At 32.8% G+C, this 18,438-nt stretch overlaps 5 protein-coding genes across 15 annotated transcripts in view; 4 read left to right on the top strand and 1 right to left on the bottom strand.

The window, feature by feature from the left end:
* The window catches only part of Ir76b (Ionotropic receptor 76b), a 34,977-nt gene extending 33,754 nt beyond the window's left edge, over positions 1 to 1,223 (top strand). For both annotated transcript variants that reach the window (XM_076417241.1, XM_076417240.1), the window contains exon 8: positions 472 to 1,223. In XM_076417241.1, the coding sequence (XP_076273356.1) occupies positions 472 to 991 (520 nt within the window). In that variant the 3' untranslated portion in view covers positions 992 to 1,223. The remainder of the gene's footprint in view (positions 1 to 471) is intronic.
* The window catches only part of LOC143204589 (uncharacterized), a 347,147-nt gene that overhangs the window by 50,983 nt on the left and 277,726 nt on the right, over positions 1 to 18,438 (top strand). The window lies entirely within an intron of this gene.
* Positions 7,185 to 13,206, bottom strand: LOC143204578 (DDB1- and CUL4-associated factor 8). 2 transcript variants are annotated; one of them, XM_076417212.1, is made up of 10 exons: positions 12,635 to 13,206; positions 12,385 to 12,584; positions 12,152 to 12,327; positions 11,850 to 12,002; positions 11,632 to 11,789; positions 11,475 to 11,577; positions 11,184 to 11,420; positions 10,930 to 11,124; positions 10,761 to 10,871; positions 7,185 to 8,331 (listed from the first exon to the last, which is right to left on the bottom strand). In XM_076417212.1, exons 1-10 carry the CDS (start codon positions 12,925 to 12,927, stop codon positions 8,140 to 8,142), a joined length of 1,818 nt encoding a protein of 605 aa, XP_076273327.1. In that variant the 5' UTR covers positions 12,928 to 13,206; the 3' UTR covers positions 7,185 to 8,139. The 2 variants fall into 2 exon arrangements, with proteins under 2 accessions (XP_076273327.1, XP_076273326.1); XM_076417211.1 differs by having other exon boundaries at positions 7,185 to 8,343; positions 12,635 to 13,196.
* LOC143205318 (BOS complex subunit TMEM147) lies at positions 13,440 to 14,520 on the top strand. Its single transcript, XM_076418556.1, has 4 exons — positions 13,440 to 13,598; positions 13,651 to 13,783; positions 13,836 to 13,958; positions 14,009 to 14,520. The coding sequence occupies exons 1-4, from the start codon at positions 13,522 to 13,524 to the stop codon at positions 14,357 to 14,359; spliced, it is 684 nt and encodes a 227-aa protein (XP_076274671.1). The 5' UTR covers positions 13,440 to 13,521; the 3' UTR covers positions 14,360 to 14,520.
* Positions 14,980 to 18,438, top strand: part of Plc21C (Phospholipase C at 21C) — a 316,467-nt gene continuing 313,008 nt past the window's right edge. For all 8 annotated transcript variants that reach the window (XM_076417178.1, XM_076417181.1, XM_076417180.1 and 5 more), the window contains exon 1: positions 14,980 to 15,352. In XM_076417178.1, coding sequence (XP_076273293.1) covers positions 15,251 to 15,352 — 102 coding nt within the window. In that variant the 5' untranslated portion in view covers positions 14,980 to 15,250. The remainder of the gene's footprint in view (positions 15,353 to 18,438) is intronic.

The raw sequence follows: 18,438 nt of genomic DNA, 5'->3' as shown, positions 1-18,438 counted from the left end.
TCAGCAAATGTAGCCATCGTGATAGGTTCCATTTGTAGTATATCACAAGTGTAAAGTAGATAAAGCATTGGTCTCAGTACACTTCCTTGTGATACACTTGCTTTAGCTTCTTTTATTGTAGAGTAAGCTTCTTCTTGTTTGACTCTAAACATTCTGGTTGTAATGTACGATTTTAATAGTTCAGTGTGTTGTTTTGGTAGCATTTTCTGTAGTTTATGAATAAGGCCTTCATGCCAAACCTTATCAAAGGCTTGTGCTAAATCTAAGAATATAGCTGAGCATACTTTTTTACTTTCGTAGACCTTTTCAATAAAATCTGTTATTCTTTGGACCTGGTCGATTGTTGAATGCTTGTTAATAAACCCAAACTGGTGTGTTGGTACTAGTTTTTTTCTCTCTATAATGTGCTATAATATGACACGACTATACACCTACACACATAAATAATCTTTTGTATTGTTAATTTTTCAGTATCCAACATTTGAGCGAATCCGGCATCACCGAATTCAAGCAACGCGAGTTCCTTCCGGACACCACCATCTGCCCATTGAACCTGGGCAATAAGGAACGTCGCCTACGCAACACTGACCTCATCATGACCTATATGATCGTCGGAGGAGGTCTCGTTATCTCCACCGTCATCTTCGCCATCGAACTAATTATACATTACTTCAATGTGTACGACTGTTGCAAGAAACGATTGAGAAAAGGATTGCGTCATAACGATCAGAAATTGTTCGCTTCGAGCAACAGGCATCTAACCGATAACATAGTGACTTTCAGTAATGCGTTCGAACCTACGAAACATTTCATTACACCACCACCCTCCTACCAGACTTTATTTGGACCACCTCTGGTACCAAAAGGCGCGCACTGCAGCAAGAAATTTATAAACGGTCGAGACTACTGGGTAGTTAACGACAAAAATGGCGTGACATCACTTATACCACAACGAGCACCCTCTGCTTTATTGTTTCAATATACTCATTAATAGCAATGATTGTCAATAATTATATTGTCTAAACTTACCTAATAAGCTGCATCATATAAGAGAAAACATATATAGAATATGAAGGACATAGGGAAAAACATAATGTGACAGATACAATGAACTGAGAATAAGCTAAATTTAACTTATGATGCTTTGAACAACTTAATAGAGTTAAAAATTACATGCAAAAATGCAAATTTTTATTTTAAAATTATAGTACATCTAAAAACTATAGTTAATTTTACAGCCACAATAGTTTATAGGTTAGAGTTATAACCTCTTATCACTATTGCTTTCAAGAATTTTGCATACGTCTGACACCGCACGACTTTGATAGGCGCATTCGTTTATGCGTTCTAACTAATCAGACAGCATTGTTTCTCTTTTTAACTAGAATAAAATGAGAAGGAAAATATTGTCTGATTCTGAGACCAATTTACAAATTGCGGAAGGCAATACATTGAACATCTTGATGACGTATGTACAAAAAAAAGTTTGAATTGACTAGAGTGTTAACTTAATATATTTAATTTCAGAATTGTTTTGTGTGGTCTCAGCTAAGAACGTTATTTCGCTGCATTATTGGTTAGTTTAAATTACCATTACAGGGACCTGTAAAGAAAATATTTTATTAAGAAAGCATTTCATTGGTTGAGGATTTCATACGCATCACGTTCCCAACCTCTACATCCTACTGACCAATTAAATTTGAAATAAAACCCAAATGTAATTTTTCAAAACAATTTATTAAAATAAAATTCTATATGAATACAATTATTATCAAATATCAAAAAGTTAAAATATAAGTATAGAATGAATATATATAATGATTATAAATAAAAAATAATGAAATATAAATATATAAATAAAAAATAAAGAACTATAAATAAATAAATGAAAAATAATTAAATGTGAATATAAAAAAGGCTGCAATCTAATTGAACATTGTCTGTAGTGCTGTTTCCCTTTTTCATATTTCTCTAGTGCTATCAATTTAAATAAAATGTATTAAAGTTTCTTTTCTTTTCTAATCTCTTTGTGCCCTCATTCTGAAAGCAGAGCAGCACAGATAAAAGTATGTATCTGTTAATATTTTAGTTACTTGTTCAACACAAAAATGTATTGAGGCAAGTTATAATTATTTTTACAATGTTATTGTGAAAATTGTGGGACAGATAATTAAAACGGCTAGAATGGAGAAAACGTACCAAAAAGTTATACTTTCAGAACCGCAACAAAAAATTAAAATGTATGATATATATCAAAATTATTGCTGTGCTCTTATTATGGTAAAATCGGGGAGTTAAAGAGACAGGCTAAGGATCTATTAACAATATAATAGAACAATCATTAGATAATTTCTTATCTATAAAATCAAGTTCATCCTGTTGGTCTACAAATTGTATTATTTTATTCTATATTAATGTATTTTTTTAACATCCTTTTTGAAAAGATTATCTCGGTTAAGGAGCCTTAACCCAAAATATTAATTATAAGTATCTTAAACTATACATTTTTTCAAGTAAATGAACCCTTTCAATATAATTAAGTTTTTTATTGATGGCACTTTACAAATAACTTTTTAAAGGATAACAAAAACTTTTCATGTAGTATCTATCGCTTTTACATTCAATGGAATTTTGCCATCGCCCAATTTGGATACATTTTGGTTTTAAAGTGTGAGTAATATTTTCATGATTTATGTTGTATTTCTGTAAATAATAATATATAAGAATACAAAATGCTCTATATAAATAATTGTATACGTACCAGGTAAAAATGCTTTGCAACTACTCTAGATAATTTGAGCTATTTCTTTCAAGAAAAACGACGTCTGGTTTTTTTATTTCCGCATATACACTGGATATACAACACTGTTGAGGATGAAGATACATTTTAATCATATAATAGTGATTATAATTAAGGCACAAAAATGCTAGTCGTACTCAATGTCAGACTTACAAAAATTGCTTCATAAACAGACCAATGAAACAAACAATCGGGTTACAGAAATTAGCCAATGAAATGCCTCTATAAGGAAATTCGAATGAACCAATCAAAAAGTGGTCTCACTATCAAGTGGAACCAGCATTAGTTGGACCATGCAAAACATTTCCTCGGTTTCGACCGTTCCTCGATTTAATTAAAACCTCTATACTCTATGGTTGAATGGTTATTGATTTTTTGACAAGTGGTTTGTCAACTTCAGTTACATGATACGGGAATGAATGCTGTCTATAATGACAAATCATAGATTATCATAGCATCATAACATGCCATTGCGGCTCTTAGCATAACGATGACATCAAGTAATTAATTAAAAGTAGTGACATCTAGATATTGGACGTAGTGAATCATTTCTCCCAAATTACCTATAAAGTTAAATCTCTATGTTCTCTGTGTCACAAATTACTTTCACCAGTTCATCAGTCATTTCCACAAGGTGTATTTTGATCTATGCAAATCATATTTTGAATGGAAAATATGATTTACTCACTTGCAAGCATTTATTCTGTGCATTGCATAGTTAAAACAAGATACCTAAAAATACAAATATATGCAAAATATATTTAACAACAGTGGCGAGGTGACTTTTCCCGTATGCCCTAATATAATAACATGGTTTTAAATCCTTGATATATTAATTTTTTGTCATTTGTTAGATTATTGTATTATTTATCATTTATTTATCTTCCTAAGTTAATTATAAACAAGCGCACACTTTATAGAAAATTATTTTTGGAAATAATGTGGAGTTTTGAAAACTGTAGAAAAACATAATAAAGATGTGTGGAATATATTGTTTCTATTGACTTCTTTACCTGTAGATGAACCCATAAAAAATATGTAATCAATTGGTTCCATTCTTTTTAAGTTTATTGACAAAAATTCATGTTACTAGGAATGTCGACGAATATCTAGAGTTAAGAATTTTTCAAATAAGTCAATTGTCTATAGACCACCAGACATTCACTACCGAAGAACCAGCCATATTTTTTGCCGATTTATTCCAGAATTTAAATAGTAAGTTACTGAGAACCGATATTAAACAATACTACCTATTATTTATTAATTATTTTATTAAGTAGTTCCATAATCTGCCCGGACGATAATAAGTATTTGTTAGCTTTGTATTATGCATACATGACATGTAAAAAATCACTTCATTAAGTGATCTTTATAAAGTACTATTTTAATTAGTTAGTCTTATTCTAAAGTCTATATATGTCCAATAATCAGATCGGATTGTGTTAGATTTTAGTCTACGCACTTCACTGTCACTACGCATAATTATCTGATTAGCAAGTAGATTGGGATGCACTGACATCACAAAACATATATTTGTGTATATTTCTCTATATTTTGTGACTAACAGAAGTACTTTACACAAACACATCAAATTACTCTCGTTATTGGTTCTAGAGGAATATCGCGTTGTATCACTTCATTTGAAACATAGTACGGAGCATCGACAATGGCACGCAACATTTTATTTTCAAACCGTTGTATGGATACATTTGGACTTGCTAGTGGTTCCCCATAACTGGATTCCATATGACAAAATAGGCTTGAGTATAGATTACAGTAACATATACAGTAATATCTTGTTATCTAATGATAACTTGGATTTGTACCCGACAGGCCAATACATTTGGTAGAGTTTCAGTCTAAGTTGTTTCCGTTTGTTCTTCCAAGTTCGTCACGTCGATATAGGTGCATACCAAGATATTTAGCATCCTCTGCTTGCGGGAATTAACATAGACTGGACATGACATGACATGACATGACGTGGACATGTTCTTCTACGGAGTAAAACATATATGGCTGGATTTTATTTCGTTGGCTTTTATACGCCATTCGTTCAGCCATATTTGTATTTGATTTATTTGTGTTAAGTATTAAGTGTAGGTTAATTGATGCTATGGCTGGATCTTTATTAAACGCTAAGACTGCCGTGTCGTCTGCGTATGTTGCCACATTGACCATTTTTGTTGTAGGTAGATCGACTGTGAACAGAAGATATAGTATTGGACCCAGTCCTTGCGGAACACCTGAATATATTGCATATAATTCGGTATGTTTATCACCTTGTTTTACAGTAAAATGATCTGTGAGGTAAGATTTTATTAGGTCATAATCCGGACGAGAGAGAAGTTTCCTTAATTTAACCTACAATTCTGTATGCCATACTTTATCAAAGGCCTGAGATATGTCTAGGAATGCCACTGAACAATATTTTTTGGCGTTCAAGTCCATATTTATTTTGTTAACAAGAATATGATGCACTTGTTCAATTATTCCATGCTTATTGTGAAACCCAAATTGGTGTTCTGGAATGATCTTTCCTTTTTCTATTATACAACTGCGCTTCTTTATGTACAGTTTCTCAAAAACTTATAAGATAATCGTTAATAATCTTATAGGCTGGTAGGAGCTGACATCTTCTGGTGTTTTCCTAGTTTGGGAATCATTATTTGAGTTTAAGAAAAAATAACATTATATTGCATTTTAGGACTGCCAATAGAAGGTAGATAAGTAATTAAGAAAAAAGATGCAGCGGTAACATAAACTTACATTGACTACATTTTAGGTCCATTGTAAAACGGACATGTGTTATATGTTCCTAAACCGTCATCAAAATAACCGTAATAAAACACAGATTTTTTATTTTTTGTTAAGAATGGAATTTTTCTAGAACTTGGAGCTTGTTGAAAACACGTCTTCATCCTACGAAGGTTGGAACTGAACTATTGAAACAATTACAAAAACGAAATTCAAGATGTAAAAGTTATTGATACTGATTACAGTGTTCCAATGTATCGGTGTTGGTAAAATCTTTTATTATCATAAGGTTCTGAAAGAATAACTGAAATTAAAATAATTCCGAATTTTTCAATTTTAATTTACAAATAAAACACTTCAAACACTCGAATGGTCTGAAGAATTATATTATTGAAACAGCCAGTCCAATTAGGAACTGAGAAACATTTCTTGTAGCATTCTTGTAACATTTCAATTCAGATCTATGTGTTTTTCCATTTCTTTGAAAGTCATTTCCCTATCAAAAAGACCCATCATTTCGACGAGAATATTATTAGAATTTGGACACATATGAAGTATTTTCTAGAACTTGTTTATATTATGTCGTCGCTCGTCATATTTATTCTTGCATCGTAATTTTTCCCAAGAATCATAGATTATTACCAGAAATATTTGTGCAAATAGATGTGTTGGATTTTCGCTTGAAAGCTACTTACAGACTGGAATGAACATTGATGCTAAGCGATTTCAACTTATATCCAGTTCTGAAGACTGTTTATGATGGCAATAAAACAGCAAACAGTTTTAATTGTGATTCCTAAGATTGTCTAGCTCTATTAGGTTCAGCTTCATAAGTAGTTCATTCAGTTCATAAGTAGATATCTTAATCTAACATGTAACAAAGAGTAAGAATTAATCAAAATTAAATGTTCATTAACTTCCTGCTAAAATGATCACATTAGTATAGGTTTCGTCTCTAAATCAACTCAGATGGCCATGATATTTGTTAAAAGCAAACTATAACTTAGACACATTTAGATAAATATAGATATATTATTTTATAAAAGATGCCTTTATAAATGTTTAAATTAACCGTTTATAACTCAAGGCAGATCATTTTAGACATCTTGATGTACTTTCTATCTTTTCAATTATTTTAAAATGAATATTTCTAGAAAAAAAAGCTGCAAAGTATTGTTGTTCTGCTTTAGATCTTATCTTTATACCCATTTACAGACTAAGCTAAACATTGGGGCTAAGTGATTTGGAGATAGAGACTGTAGCTTGCCATGCAGTACAAACTATAATCATGTTAGAAAAAACTAATTTATGTTAGAGAAAACATGAGTTTCCTAGAAAAGAGGACATTTCCATACCCATTTATCTGCTACTTATTAATTTTGTATAAGGTGTTAAGCAGAATGTTAGTAAATGCTTCACGACGGTTAATAAATTTCGAAATACACCAAGATTCTGATATTCTGTTCACAGAAACATACAAACTAAGTTTACACCATATACTTTATACCACTGTATCAAGAAACTGCCATCCTGTTTCTCCACAAATTAAATAACCCTTCCATACTTAGTTCCTATATTAGTAACCACAAACTATGGCTCTAGATGGTGGCAAGGAAGGAAAAAATACACCTTTTGATAAACATCTCTACTATACAAAATAGAGTAATTTTATTTCCTATATATTTTAACACCTCTTATAAATAATATTTACTCATAATAATCACAATACATTCCATAAATAATCGGATGCTTTTTGAAATCGGTCAAAAAAGAAGAATAAAAATCCGAAATATTTAACAAGAGCCACGCCATTATTTATCCTCCGTACATTTCGGTGGGGACAAAATTAAAACGACAACTTCTCAAAGAAACGTGCAGATTTCGTGATGAAGGCACTCCTCTGTTTCCTCAGAAAGGTAAGTCTACCTTCGATAATCTAAGAAACGACGCTTCCGATCTTCCTGTACTCAATCCTGATCTTAGGACTACTGATAGATCGAGGAAATCCAAAACAAATCTAAATAAACGGACAAATAAAAGCATCTGGCTGATGTATCACTATTCAACGAGGAAATAAGTAAAACATTATCTTCCATAAAACAAATGTTCGATAAAACCAAAGTTCTGTCTGCGTATCTAAAACTGAATATCCCTAAATAAGTACGTCTTCTTCTTTAGTGTGTTTATCTTACATATACGACGGGATTAAATATTTATAACATTAAAACATCAAGTGGTTTTAATTGTCCTTTCTAAAATTATGGTTGAGATGAGATTGTCTAGCTACATTAGGTTCAGTTTTAGATACTATTGATTCCTTAAGCTAGTATGTAACAATTACGACATTTACATTTAATTGTTCACTAACTTCGCCATAAAATGGTCACGTGCGTATCGGGTTTTGGCTTTTAATATAGAGAGCTTATGTGCCAATATTATATCAACCAGGATGTAATGATCTTTGTTAAAAGCTAACCTTCACGCTATCTTTTAGAAAATATTTTAACGGTTTTTAACGAAACGGATTTTGGATAATTCATAGCAGACCATTTTAGAGTATCAGTTAGTGTAACATAAATATTATTTTAGGATGTTGTACAGCCTGGGGGATTATCGTCCATGTCGTCGTCGCTATGGGACGATATCCAGGAATCGGACGAAGAGTCCGACCTACTAGAGTCCAAGCTAAGAACGGACAATCCGGTGCCGCTAGATGGCTCGAGGTTGTTGCGGGCATTGCGGGTGGCACGAAGACGACGCCACAGCATCCATAGTACCTGTGAGAAAAACTGCAATGTTTGGTTTATCATATCGGACGTATGAAATAGAAATTCGCGTTAAATGAGAATAATAAGTAAAATGAAAGTATAAGAATAATACGTTTATTTTTTATATATCTCGTAACGTAAATTCGTTTGAAGTAATGTATTAATAAATAGGTTGCATCGTGTATTTTCAATTTTCACACCATAAAAAGCTAAAACAGGAAACATGTATTAAAATTAAGTGTCGATGGTCAAAAAATAATAATTCTTATTGTTATGTGTCGTTATGGGTCAATATCTCTCGTATCGCTATAGAATTGCCCAATACTCCAGATTTAGCTCCGTCAGCTATTCCCCAGACTCAAAAAAAAAAACACTTCAGAAACAGAATACCGTAGAATAACCACGCTCTTCTCTTTTAGCCACCAATCTACCAAGCCCTTAACCAACGACAGAAGTAACAATGTTTTTTTGATATAACAATTTTCACAACATCTGGCAATACAGTCTAATTCTAAAATTCTAGGTCTACCCGAAGACCTAACCGCTCTCATCAAGTCCTTCCTTTCGGGCACACCATCTCAGGTGACGATCCGGATAACTCCCTTGAATCGCAAAATGCATCAACGCTGGCGTTCCTCAAGGTTCCTCCCTGGCTCTAGCTTTATTCAATCTGTTTTTAACAGGCCTTCCTAGAAGAGAGCACGTTGACGTTGCCTTCTGCTCTGACGACACGGTTCTCTTCGCCGCATTTAAATTCGAGGACGCCATTCATGAAAATCTAGGCCATTATTTTCCATGGGGAAGCCTTTCGCAAGTCATGATTGACACTGCAACTATTCCATGGTTGGATAAAGTCACCTATCCAGGTCTTCTCTTCCGTTTTGTTGGAAATTCCAAATTAGGAAAGGTTCCAGAGATAGCAAACGCGCCCTCTTCTCTGACCTGCAAAACTAGCAAACTCCCAATCTCCATTGAATACTTTTTGTACTGTTGATGAGAGAGATGAGAATGTATTAATTCTGTTTTCCTTTACGGATCTAACGCCTACTTCAAGTTTGAGACACCAAACCAGGTAGAACGGCTCCAAGTTTTCCAAAATAAGCTTCTCATGAGAATTATTAACGCACCATGGTTATCAGAAATGATCAAATTCAAAGAGAAATTGACACTACAAAAATCAAGCACTTTCCATGTTCTACGTTTTTCATAAACTAAGCTCTAGATCTTCAGCGAATGTACTCATTCGCAGGCTGGTCGATATGTTTGACGTTTAGCATATATCACCGCTAAACTCTCCCTCTGACCAGGTTGCATTCACCTTTTTATATCGTTGTAGTTCTTACTTTGGCAAAACTCAAGTTCGCGAAACCCATAATTAGTTTACTAGCTAGATTCTACCGAACCCTCGTGTCCCATAACAGCTATCCGCTTGGCGGGTGCTATATCTCTAAAATTAAGCTGCAGCAATAGTTATCTCTAGTGATCAGCTATGAGGCAATTCCTCTAATGTCTTGATAAACCACATAACCAGATACTCACTCCAGGGCCTAGCCTCTTCCTAGCCGGGTATGCGTCAGGCATTCCACCGCGAGAACAAAAAAAAACAGTACACTAATTTGTTCATTGACAATTTTTTGAATTGAGTCTCATACGAATAGTTCAAAACTGTGTTATGGTCCATATTTAGTTTCGTTTATACGATCTACCACGAAATTTCAAGAACGTCATGCCAGGCCAGGGCGATGTCCATCTTTAACATTGATATTTAGAGAATGGAAACAACGAGCAAACCAATCCTGATCAGTACAATATAAATTGTAGATGTAAATAAATGACAGTTGGTATCTCGACAGAGACAAGCCATGCGACAAATAGTAGAAGTCGTAGAAAAGATAATGGTCCCTAGTTTAACTTTTTGGAAAACAGAAATAAGACGATATTAACTAATAATAGAAAGTCTTCCCTAATATCCCCACAACCTGCCGCAGTCCACCAGAATCTCTCTATGCGTTCGATAACAATTCTGGAACGAGATAGATCCTGTATAAACATTATTTTTCACGTTTACAGTTTAGTTATTAGTTTTGATTATTACTTATTGTTTTCTGAGAACTAGTGTAATAAGAAATATAAATGTAAATAAATTGCAGTTGGCCTCTCCTCAAACAATAGATAAGCGACACGACAAAGTTATAAGCCATACAAAAGAAAGTTATCTCCAGTTTAAGCTCTCATGAAAACAAATAAGATGATAATAATTAATAATAGGAGAAAGTCCTCCCAAGTATTCTCACCACTTGCCGCAGCTCACTAGAATTTCTGTATAAAAGAAATTTATCTCCAGTTATCAGATAATAACTATTATTACTAATAAAGGAAAATAAAATCCAATTAACGCCAATAAAATTAGGAAGAAATAAAGGCCCATATATATATACCTGATTATCTGAATTATCTCCAGTATTATTCCAAAAGCTCCTCCTATTCTCTTTGATGGTGTTGAGTAATTCTTTCATGTTAGGTTCTTCTTCACAGGATGGCACCCACAGCTAGTTCAAAACATTTGAAAATAGAGTGTTTCCTATCAAATTTCAAATCATGACATACCTTGACATCCCAATCAAGACCACTGGTAGCAAGAAAAGGTAATTGTGGATGTGGCTCCAAACAATTTACCACACCATTATCATCGGCCAATAGGAACTGAACTATTGACTCAGTCTTCTTCTCCCAAAAGAACAAGTGCCCACAGTCTGAACCACTCATAACAAATTCAGAATGAGGTCCAAAAAATGATACTCCCTTAAAATGTATGGTTGAGTTATGGACTAGTGTTTTATCAACAATAGGTCAGCGCTTACCTTTATCGTGGCCCCATTTCTGTGACCTGAATATTTATGAATGAACTGCCCAGAAGGAGCGCCAGTATCAAAAAGATAAACATCCTCATCATTGTAGGAGGCTAGAATTTCACTGCCATCGTGATTGTACACAGCACAGGTTATGTGTAAGTTCTTGGAAAATTTCGAATCACCTTCCAGATAGGGGCAAAACTTCGCTAGGGGATGACGACTTTTCCTTTGGTCGTATATCCTGACCTGATACAAATTATGAAATAACTTTGATAAAAATAAAATATAGGAAGGACTTACATAACTTTCTCTACCAGCAACGCAGAATTCATGTTGTTTTAAGGGATGGGAATGGATGCTGTATAGAGCTACTTCTCGCCCATCATCTCTTACTTCAATAATACTAATAAAAAAATCAATCACATATATTGTTTAGCTTGTATGAAGTAACAAATACCTTTGAGCTTTGCTTCTTCTTATATCATGATTAAATATAACGCCATCTTCACCAGCACTCAGAAATATATGGGGTTGGTCCTTTAACACAGTAAGCTTATGGCATGGACCTTTATGTTGACCTGACTTTTTATTTTCTGTACGTCCATCCTGACCAATCTAGACCACACAGCAATTATATATTATATATTACATATATATAAACAATATTAATATTACCTGAAGATAATAAACCTGCCCATCACGTGCACATGTTGCCAAATGTAAATCTGGACCTTTAAGATCCAGAAACTTGGTTTGAAAAATATTACGACGATGTCGTGTATCTATTTTCATCAGGGTTTTACACACTCTCCAATCCCATATTACAACCTAAAAATTATTAATACATGTTGATAAAGATTAATAGTTACAACTCAATCTAAGATGTATAATTCTAATAACTAATTATACAAAAATACAGAACATTATCATAAATTAACAAAAGTAACATTTATAAAAAGTTCCAATTATTTACTTACCTTTAAATCATCAGATCCACTAACCAACAAGGAACCATCTGGGCTAAAATTAAGACTATTTACACAACCCTCGTGGTTGTCTAATTTATACATTAATTCTAGCTTTTGCACATTTCTAAGAGATCCGTAACATCTTTGTTGAAATAAACTTGGATGAGATTTCTTTGAACTATAACCTAAAAAAGGATTTAATTAAATGATCACAAAATAAATTCTAAATTAAATTGAAATACCAATTTGTCTGTTGAGAATTTCAGGGGTCATAAACCAAGTGTGTTTTGGCTTATCTTTTTTTAACAACTCATATACCTCCGCCTCTTCTTCAGACTCTGAATCAGTGCTATGTATAATAGTATTTTCTGCACTTGTACTGTGACTGCTTGTAAAATTTCCTGAACTACTTAAAACTGAATCTAAATCATCCTCTTCTCCACTACAAAAATAACAATCATAATACTGTACATATCTTGAAGCAACACTTACCTCTCTGGAAGCCTAGGCTCATTGATTTCTGCATTTCGTTGTTGTTCATTTTCACTTTCATTAGCACTTACAGATTCAGTATTATTATCATTGCTACCCTCCATGCTTAAAGGCAATCCACTGTCACTACTTATACTAGCTGTTTGTTCATTGCAATCATTACTATTTGAGTTACTTTCTGAATTGTTTGAAGATATTGAAATTTCCTCTCCTTCAAAGTCGGTTCGCATTCTTTTGGCGCTTTCCTGCCCCGGAGTATTTGTTCGTTCGTCCTCTGACATATTTTCATCCATATCTATAAATATATTTGGAAGAAACGCAATTTATAAATTCTGCCAGAGTATAATAATATATCAGAACATCGTACAACAAAATAGATATAAAGATAAATTTGATTAAACAATTATTCAATTATTAATTCACTCTAAGCCAAATGTAAGTGATTTATCAACACAATTTTTTAAATAAGAAAACAGCCGATACTGAACTGACAGCAGGCATCTGATTTAACAAATGTCAAAAAACAGCTGGTTGTTTGATATATATACCTTAAAAATACTACACAGAATGTATAAGAAATAAAATAAAAATAAAATAAAAACATATTGGATTTTTTTACATTCTCATCTTAAAATATATATCTATTAAATTAAAATGTCTAAAAATATTTACTTGCATCAGAATTTCTCATAATAAATCGAAAAACGTATTTAAAATAATGTAGCTACTGATTAAGTAATGTTAAGAAGGTACACCTTATCTATTATTTTGTTGAATATACCCACCCTGTAGAATTATTAAATATATAAAACGTCATCTACAGAAATTAACCTCGAATAAATTGATAAGATTTTGTAATAATTTGAGTTTTTAAAAATAATTATAAAATGACCTTATATCATTTTGGTAACTGCGTAGCTTTATTATATGTACCATATTATTTAGCATATAAACAATCAGGCTTGTATGGTTTGATATATTCATTTAAGTTTATCTCTTTAACTATAATTTATTAGGTCTGAATATGGGGCTTTTTGGAAATGTGTTCAAGCCGGTATGATTTACATGTTCACTCAGTTAATTAAAATGTTAATATTAGCTACATTTTTTCCTGATAATGTTGGTGAAGCCGGAGGTAGTTTTATAGGGGTAATTATTATATTACCAAATGTATTTTTAATTTAGAATATATAATTTTTAGGAGGTATTGAAATATACTGTCGATATAGCAGACCTAGCGGGACTTTATTTTGTACTAAATGGAATACCTGGTAAAGGTCATAGTAAAGTTTTAACTGCAGGTATAGGTTGGGCAACTGCAGAGGTATTTTTTAATAATATACAAATTAGAAATACTACAAAAGTTATTTTTAGGTTATTCTCTCTAGAGCTTTGTTACTGTGGATTGGAGCGAGAGGTGCAGAATTTGATTGGATTTATATCCAGAAATGCATTGAATCGAATATATTACTCATTCAACATATAGCGACAGCAACTCTTGTATGGCTATGGTCTAGACATAATCTGAATAAGAACCTAAAACTGTTCATTGCTGTGTTATTGGTATCTTTTTGTTACAAACCTTTGTTGTTTGACTTTCTATTGTATGTGTTACACTTGGGTGTTTGGTTGGGATTAGTTGTTAAAGGTGTATTTACTTTAGTTTATGGTTTGTTTGCTTTAACTGTCTATGCAAGTTTAGCAGATTTAATTGGTGTGTATTGAAAACTAGTGATAACTGTTAGAATGGATTTAATCAAATTAATTAAAAAATATAAGAGAACAATGCAAGAATAGCAAATGTTTTTATATACAAGAGACAGACAAAGCTACAAGCCAATGTGGTTAGTAAACTTTTGTAGTTAATAAAATACTTTAATAAGGAATTATTAGCATTTTATTTATTATCAAATACCATTTAATAAATAGAACTTTTGAAACAGGCCCGGTAGAATAATTAATATTCTATTTCCGTTTTGGAAATATGTGATTATTTTGAATGGGAGGTTAAAAAAATCAACTATTGAAGTGATAACATTAACATATTCAGAAACGAAATATAGTTGCATGCAGTGAACTTTTAAATCAATTTATATCGTGTGGACCCAATCGAAGTCGACAAAATCTTTGTAAACCGTTCATATATGAAAACAATGGAACGTCACGGATCCGCTTCGGCATGCGCGCACGTCGCAGCAAACCTTGAAATTTTCAGCGTTGCCAATTCGTCTCGTTCTACTTGAAATTCGACCACAATTTATCTATGACTTACGTCGACTCCGAAAAATGTTTGCAGCAGGTAGCAACATGGCGAATTCAGGAAGCAGCAGCAGAGCAACAAGCCCGGAGTGAATATCCAGCAAATAGCAGGAGAAGATGGTTAATTTCGCGGAATTGTCGGAAAATATCGTTTAAATTTTTCGTAAGGATTTTCAAGAGACATTAAAAATTTGTCCGGGAGGTTTTTTCTTGAGAGGAAAAATTCTTGCGATGAGCATTCGAAAGTGGATTGCGTTTCGGTGAAGTGTTACGAATAAAAACTGATATTTTTCGAAGATTTCTTGTGATATGATGTTGGGTTGAAGAGTGCACGAGCAGGGATTTTCGCTGTTGAAAATGTCGAAGGCGGCAACCCCTTCGCAGAACGCCGTTTCTCTTAAACCGATAGAAGTCCCTGAGGCTCTGCAGAAAGGGGAGAAATTTATTAAATGGGACGAGGCAAGTTTTGAATGTTTTTATATATTAGAAAACCGCATTTTAACAGAGAAATGATTGAAACTATTATTTATATTTAATTATTCATATATAAGACAGTTAATAAATGAAAAACATCGAATGGAAACCCACTACGTTGATTGAATTATCATAAATCAAAATTTAATGTTATCGCCGGATGATCTGAGGTTCAAAAGTATTTTCATTAGTGAGAAGTCGGAACTAGAATCACGCCCACTTCAATTTCACACAATTTTTAAATGTTTAAATTCTGAGTTTATATTTTTTTCAGTCATTAACGCTGAACAATAGATGCATATTAATAAACAATAAATGTTTATTAGCAGCAAATTTTACCGCTTACAAACTGCATCTGATGTTTATAAAATTTATTATATTTGGTGGTTAAATAGTATGTGGATTCTCATGATAGTTTTTGTAAATATGTTGGTCGGTAAATATACAAGGTGTTTATTTTTTTATTTTATAATTCAGGATTAGGAAGTGTTGATTGAATGATTTTCGAATTGGTGAAATTATAAATATTTCATAACATATTTTAGTTTCTCTATTATGATATTATCTTACTATTATTATCAAACCATTATTAGTTTTTTAATTATTAAATGCTTCTTTTTGGTTTTATATCTCTTATATTTTTCAAGTTTTTTTTCATATTAAAGTTTTTTTTGACGGACTATATTGAAAATATATAATAACACTAAAAGTGTACAAAAACGTTACGTTGTTTATGTCTTGTATTAAGTTGTATATATGGTTGTAGGTATATGGTTGAATACTATGATTATATTTTATTAATTATATATAATGATCCATTTTTAAATCTTATTCTACACGATTACATTTTAGGTTTGTAATAATTATCCAATAATTAGGATGCTTATTAAAGGACTTATTATTAATATTAATATTTTCAAATCGATACCTGTAAGTGTATTCAATTTGTAAGACATTTTTGTGTATATCCAAAAAAAATCACGTTTATTAAAGTGAAATTCTTCGATCAAGCTCTTTTTGTTGGTGCTTATTAAAATTCGAGGCGGTAATGGAATTATATTTTGGCGATTACTTTGGGATTTTCGAACTGAGTTTATTTACATGAATACGGACTAAATTAATTAATTTTCTAGGGAGAAAGGTGTTGTTTAATTTAATAATAATCTCTAGTTTGTTGGACCGCGCCTTATATACCATTAACATAACCGTATAACTATTAGTTATTCGAATTTTGGTCGGTACCTCGTCTATATTTAGAATTCTCTCTGTCGTTATGTAGTTACAATCACATAAGATCAAATATCAGCCACCATAAAAACAAAATTTGACAGATACTAATGGCCCGGCCAATCCATTCGATATCCGACGTGAAATTATTTAAAATATACGGTCCGAATTATAAACGATTACTTTTCGGGGTCATTAAAGTGACTGCTCTAATTAAATGGCTTTAATCATTGATATTAAACCGATGGACACGACACATGAAGACCTGTGCTGTTTCTGGTGGATTTTATTATAGGAAACGGCCTCTGTCATCGTCAAGTTTCACGCTAAAAATAATATGCATAATGCCATACCTTTGATCATAGCCCCAAGTGGATTTTGAATTATTTTTACAGTTGTCATACTTACAGTTTATTTATAATTGTGTTGCTTGTTTTATTTTAGTAAATTTGGGTGAATAAGGGCTCGATTTTTATTATTTTTTTATACGTAGATTATGAATTCATTACGGGGACTTTTCATTTAGCAAATTTCGGGTTTTTATTTTCTTTTGGCGCATTTTATGGTATACTTGTCACTATATTTTATTTTAATATTTCTCTTTCACATCGATAATACCATAGAGTCTGCTCATAATCATAAAAATAAAATCAATGATTGTAGGATGAATGGTATATTATGTGATGTATGATGCTGTGTGATGCATAGGGTGAGGCATGATATGCCGTTTAAATATTCCTGTAGATTTTTATGGATTTTGAAACTAATCAAACATTTTAAACGAGAATTATTTTGATAGTTTGAGATTTCATTAGGCATTTCAATAATAACATTTTCAGTAACAGTTTTCTTTAAATTTAACGTGAAAGGTAACATTTTCTGCAAGTTATCTTTTATTGTCAATTGGTTGTTTCTACATAGCATTAGCTCACTGCTCGTCATCTCATTTTTGTGATGTCATTGGATACATGAAATCGCTTCAATACTTGCACCAGTAACATAATCTGTGGCTGTTGATCTTCTGATGGATTTTCAGTGGATATCAAAGAAAATAATGGGCCCCTGAAATCAAATCGCTTTGTAATGTCTAACGTCAATATAATAAAATATTATTGTATTTTTCGTTTTTCTTGTTCTGGCCTAAAAACCAGGCGGTGGAATGCATGGCGCATACCTGGTCGCGGAGACTTGCCCTGGAGTGACAAGTTGGACCGGGTTATGTGGGACTGCCTCTGGGCTTACCAATACACTAAACCGAAACCGCCTCACAGTTGACCCCTGTGGATCGCTACTGCTACTTTATTAAATTTGGGGATATGGCACCCGCTGATCGGGCAGCCCTTATTGGGCACGAGGGCCCGGCGATTCTATTGATTCGCGAACCTGATTTAACACACAACTGGATACTGTTGTATGGGGGCAAAAGTTATGACTGTAGCGATGGATGAGGTCGTTTCAGCCTGGAAAAGGGGGGAGCTTGGCGGTGACGCGGTGCTAAGCTGCCAGCATGTCGACCAGCTCGCGAACAAACGTGTTTTCAGAAGAACTTGAGCTGAATTGTTGTTTGTGGAATGATTGAGATATGAAGTGCTTGATTTCTGGAGTGTCAGTTTCCCTATGAATTTGATTATTTCTGACAAACCATGGAGCGTTTAATATTCTCCGGAGGAGCTTATTTAGGAAAACTTGAAGCCGTTTGACCTGGTTGGTTGTAACAAACTTCAAGTAGACATTAGATCCGTAGAGGAGTAATGTATATTTCGTCTAATCTAATCTATTGAATTGCTGAAATCAGTGTAATCTTTTATAGAATTCAAATGGCTATATGTATAGCTATCTGGCTA

The sequence above is a fragment of the Rhynchophorus ferrugineus genome, unplaced genomic scaffold, assembly GCF_030347505.1.
Source record: "Rhynchophorus ferrugineus isolate W39M unplaced genomic scaffold, kcgeb_rfMv2 rfM11, whole genome shotgun sequence".
In the NCBI taxonomy this organism is placed as follows: domain Eukaryota; kingdom Metazoa; phylum Arthropoda; class Insecta; order Coleoptera; family Curculionidae; genus Rhynchophorus; species Rhynchophorus ferrugineus.
This window is presented reverse-complemented; position numbering and strand designations above follow the sequence as displayed.